Source organism: Vidua chalybeata, chromosome 9, assembly GCF_026979565.1.
Source record: "Vidua chalybeata isolate OUT-0048 chromosome 9, bVidCha1 merged haplotype, whole genome shotgun sequence".
NCBI classification, from domain to species: Eukaryota; Metazoa; Chordata; class Aves; order Passeriformes; family Viduidae; genus Vidua; species Vidua chalybeata.
In genome coordinates, this window is record NC_071538.1 from 13,440,330 (window position 1) to 13,444,734 (window position 4,405).

A 4,405-nucleotide genomic window follows, 5' to 3' on the forward strand; every position below is an offset into this window, starting at 1 on the left:
CTAGATTAAACACCTCAGTCTCAAACAGATAAGTGTTCAGGAAACACCACAGCAGGTCTTTCTCATTTATTCTCTATCTGCAGTAAGAAAGCACGCTTCCTTTGGGACATTTTAGAAAGAAAAATAAATATAAAGCAGTTCTGCTTTCCCTTAATTATTGGGCTATTTCCTGACAGTAGACAGACAGATTTTGTTGCCCCTTCTACATCCGACGTAACTTGCAGAAATACATCGGCCCAAAGTTGGCTGTGAGGTGAGGCAGGACAAGCTCCCCGAGCCGGCAGTCCGAGAAGGAAAACGTGTCCTGGAAGAGCGTCCGGAAGTGGCTCAAGTCCTCCACTTGCACACTGATGTTGAACTGGGCTTCTGCAACGTCCAGCGCCCTCTCCACCACACACTCGTTCTGCAGCAGGGACAGGGAGCACGTGGAATACACCACAGCCCCTCCCGGCCTCGCCGCGAGGATCCCAGCCCTGCAGCAAGGTGAGCACACACAAGGTCACGAGGAGGACTCTGAGGGAGGGACACTGAGGGGCATTCCCACCCACTGAAACTGGGAAGCCAACAGGGGACTCATAGGAAGTGACAGACAAACCCCACTGAACTCCACAGGCCCGGCAGTCTGTGTCACTGCAACATGAGGAGTGTTTTGGGCCAGGGCAAAGAGTCAAACAGTACTTATATTGATAAAGAATTTAACAGCTGGAAGGTGTAATCCTGCAGTCACATCCAAAGGAACAGGAGATATGTACAGGGGAAGAGATTGCAGTTCAAGTGCCACCATGGGACTCTCTAATCTGCCTCCTTATTGCCACAGCACACAGTGACAAGCTGTGGCCCTTCCTAGCACCACATGTCCTCCCGTGTGCTGGGATAGGTGGGCACTCAGGAATCCTCCAGGACTGACGGCCGGGACCCAGGAGATCACCACCCAAAACAACTGTACCCATCCTGTTCCTTAGCCCTTCTCCCTATATCCTACCACTACTGCTGGGGACAGAAGGACAGTGATCTGACCAAGAACATCTGCACCTCCTTACACTTACTGTGATTTCACGTGTTCCAACTACTGCCAGAAAACTACATGTGGTTTCCACATTTCCCAGTTGGGGACAGAGTAAGAAGAAGTTTCAGGGAACACAACTGAGCTCACTCACATCAGCAGCTGCAGCTGCAGCATGGGCAACATCTGACGCTCTTTGGTTCGCCTCTTGTGGAAGATGTTGTTGTCCTCCTCCATGGCAGAGTGTCTGTCTGTCGTGCAGGGCACATCCACCAGCACCTGCAGCAGCAGAGGTTTCACCTCAGCCCCGTGCACAGGTCAAGCTCAGCGAGTCCCCTCCTGCAGCCAGCCCCATGTGCACCTCCTCCACCCCTGCCAACAGCTCTCAGAGCCTGAACACAGGTGTGCATCACACTGAACTGTAATCATCTGGCTGCTTTGGCATTTTGGGAACGTGCAAAAATGGTGGAAAACATCCTGCACTAACTCATGTCCTCATTTAATGTCCCTGCTCTGTGTGCGTCCCTGGCAATGTTCCTGCACCACACACAGGCATTGCTGCTGCAGCCTCCTAGAGTACCCAACCCAGCCCCTGGAATACCAAACCCAGCCCCTGTGGCTGGACATGGCTGAGAAGCCAGAATTATCTAATCTTCACATTTAACCCCTTCCAGGTGATGGACAAGAACAGGATTTCTAAAGGGTTTTACACAGGCAACTGAAGTTACAACTCTAGATGCACAAATGCACCAGATCCTGCAGGAAGGGATAGCAGAAGGAAATCTTACTCCTGATGTCTTGATCTTCTCTCTTTCTCTGCATTTATGATTACAGAAAACTACACAGTTATATGGAAGGATAAGCTGCTGTCTTCCTCAAGAAGAGGAGAGAAGTGAATTTGATGGGTTTATCTTCACTGGTTCCCAAACACATACCTTATGGAAAGTGCCTCCTTTCATCTGGTCCCAGTCCCTTCCATCGTAGGATGTGACACTCACAGTATCCCTGACTTCTTTGGGGACATAGCTATGGAGAATGTGGTACAGCCTCTTTGTCCGGGAAACAGAGACGTCGTTGGCTGCCAGATGCCCTGACAGGACAGAACAGGCACAGTGGGAATGTCACTTTTGCAGAAACACACCTGATTCCCAGCTCTTACACACAGAAATTATTAATGATCAGACATGAATGGATGCAGTACACTGCTCCAGCCATGTTTTACACACAGGAACAAGGAACACCCATCCCCACTCACCACAAAACCCAGTCTGCAGCAGAGCCAGAGTCTTCCCACCCGGAGCCGCACAGAGGTCGAGGACAAAGTCGTCTGGCTGCACGTTGAGAGCCAGGACAGGCAGGAGAGATGCTGCATCCATGAGGTAATAGTCGAGGAGCCCCAGAGCATCCGGCCTGGAAATCATCAGTTTGCATAACAAAAGCAAAAGTTGGAGGGGAAAAGAAAGTAAAAGAGCAGTTGGAAGTGAGGATGGCATGAGCCATGCCCCTGAGGCAGGCAAAGACCAGGGCGGTCTGTCAGGGATGCCTCACCGTGCAGGACGAAAGCGTGTGATGTCACCCCTGGGGAAGGTGTAACACTTGATTTTGGAGGAGGTGCAAAGTGGTGGGGACATCTCTGCCTGTGTCACCATTTCTGCCTGCATCCCAGTCCTCCTCTCACCAGGGCCCTCCTGGCACCCTGTGGCCGCTTCCCCCACAGCTGCGCCCTGCTGCCATTGCTGCACCTTTTGGGGGGCCTGGGAAACGAAATCGGTGGCGTTGAGCAGCTCCAGCTCTTGGGGAACGTGGTGAGCAGCAGCGAAGTTGTTGAGGAGGGCCCCGTACTTCTGCTCGCAGAGCAGGCCAGCGCGGACCGAGGGCCACAGGGCCCCCAGGTGCAGGCCGTAGCTCGTGTCGAAGTGGTGCAGCGCCAGCCGTGTGGCCGGGATGCGTGGGGCCGTGGCAGCCTTGTGGGGAAAAATAACAGAAGTGTTAAAAGACAAAACACCTCGATACCCCCATACCCAGCCCCCCCACCCAGCCTTCGTGTTCTTCTGGGAGAGTCCAGCACTGATTCTCTGCTGCCAGAAGTCCACGAGGCCTTTCTGGAGTGTGAGTGTGACAGGACCAGAGGGAATGGCATGAAGCTGTGACGGGGGGGCTTCTGTGGTATAACAGGAAAACACTTTTCACCCACGGGGTGGTTGGGCACCGAAGGAGGCTCCCCAGGGAAGGGGTCCCAGCACCAAGCCTGTCTGAGTTCAAGAGGCATTTGGACAATGCTCTCGGGCACAGGGCGGGACTGTTGGGAGTGTCCCGTGCAGGGCCAGGAGCTGCATCCTGATGCATCCCTTCCAACTCAGCACATGCAGTGATTCCAGGACTCTGTGGAAGGCCGGATGTGGCTGGGAACCCGGGGCGGGCACGGCTGCACGCAGAGCGGCGGCAGGAGGGTGCAGCGAGAGGTGAAATGGGGGGGTGAGAGAGAAGGGGATTAGTGGGATCAAGAGCGAGGTGCAAGCAGCGCCGTGGGGCGCCGTGCTCCGGTCCCGCCCGGGCCCAGCTCACCCACTTCTCCTTGTGCCGGTGCCGGCGCGGCCCGGCTCCCGGTGCCGTCCCCGGTGCCCGGCGCAGCAGCGCGGCCGCCGCCCGCCCGCGCCCGCCCAGCGCCGCCATCGCCGCTCGCCTTCCGGGGCGGGACCGGGGAGTGCTCGGGGCGCGGCTGGAAAGGCACCGCGCAAAAGGACCGTCAACTACTACATGGATAAAGAACAGCTAGATTTATAATAAGGTGGTGGGTTTCGTTCCACTTTGAAGAATAGCCGTGAGATACCCTAGTTTTCCTCCTACCAAACATTGTCTCTCGCGAAAGGAGCAGGCAGAGCACGGACAGGACAGTCCCAGGGCTGGTAATTCACACAGAAAGGCTTTAGCTCCCCCCAGGTGACCCTGACCGGGGCTTGAGTAGGTGAACCACCCCCATGCACCTCCACAGCCACGTGGTTGGTTTCGTGGGCAAGCAGGCAGAGCTGGCTGCTGCCAGGAGGCTCTTCCAGCCACTGCCAGAAGCATGAGACAGTGAGGGACAGGTGACAGCTTTCCCCTGAGCGTGGAAGCTTTTTTCTCCTAGAAAAGCGTCACTCCCTTTAGTCTAATTTAATCAGAACATACTGTGTGAACAACACTGGTCTTCAGGGGCTCAGGAATAATCATTGTGGTTCCAACAGACAAATTCTTCCCCCCTGGGATTGGGCTGCAGCAGCTGTCCATCTTGGCAGCACAAAAATTACATTCCCACAAGTGAGGAAAACTCTCCTGCCCTTAACTGGGCTCTGACACTCACCGATTTCATCTTAACCCAGTACAAGTCAGAAGCACAAGAACTAGGAAATAAACACAGGACAC

General features: G+C 54.6%; 1 protein-coding gene across 1 annotated transcript; it reads right to left on the reverse strand.

Moving 5' to 3' along the window:
* Nucleotides 1-29: 29 nt before the first annotated feature.
* Nucleotides 30-3,676, reverse strand: NSUN4 (NOP2/Sun RNA methyltransferase 4). The gene is made up of 6 exons (XM_053950845.1): nucleotides 3,569-3,676; nucleotides 2,552-2,967; nucleotides 2,259-2,413; nucleotides 1,939-2,093; nucleotides 1,158-1,282; nucleotides 30-473 (listed from the first exon to the last, which is right to left on the reverse strand). The coding sequence occupies exons 1-6, from the start codon at nucleotides 3,674-3,676 to the stop codon at nucleotides 203-205; spliced, it is 1,230 nt and encodes a 409-aa protein (XP_053806820.1). The 3' UTR covers nucleotides 30-202.
* Nucleotides 3,677-4,405: the final 729 nt, after the last annotated feature.

Bases quoted from the DNA above. Each gene is read 5' to 3' on its own strand.
- NSUN4 (XM_053950845.1), bottom strand. From the start codon at position 3,676: ATGGCGGCGCTGGGCGGGCGCGGGCGGGCGGCGGCCGCGCTGCTGCGC. The intron at 2,094-2,258 runs GTGAGTGGGGAT...CTGTCCTGTCAG, and splicing joins GCTGCAGACTGGGTTTTGTG to GGCATCTGGCAGCCAACGAC. The intron at 474-1,157 runs GTGAGTGAGCTC...ACCTTGCTGCAG, and splicing joins CTGCAGCTGCAGCTGCTGAT to GGCTGGGATCCTCGCGGCGA.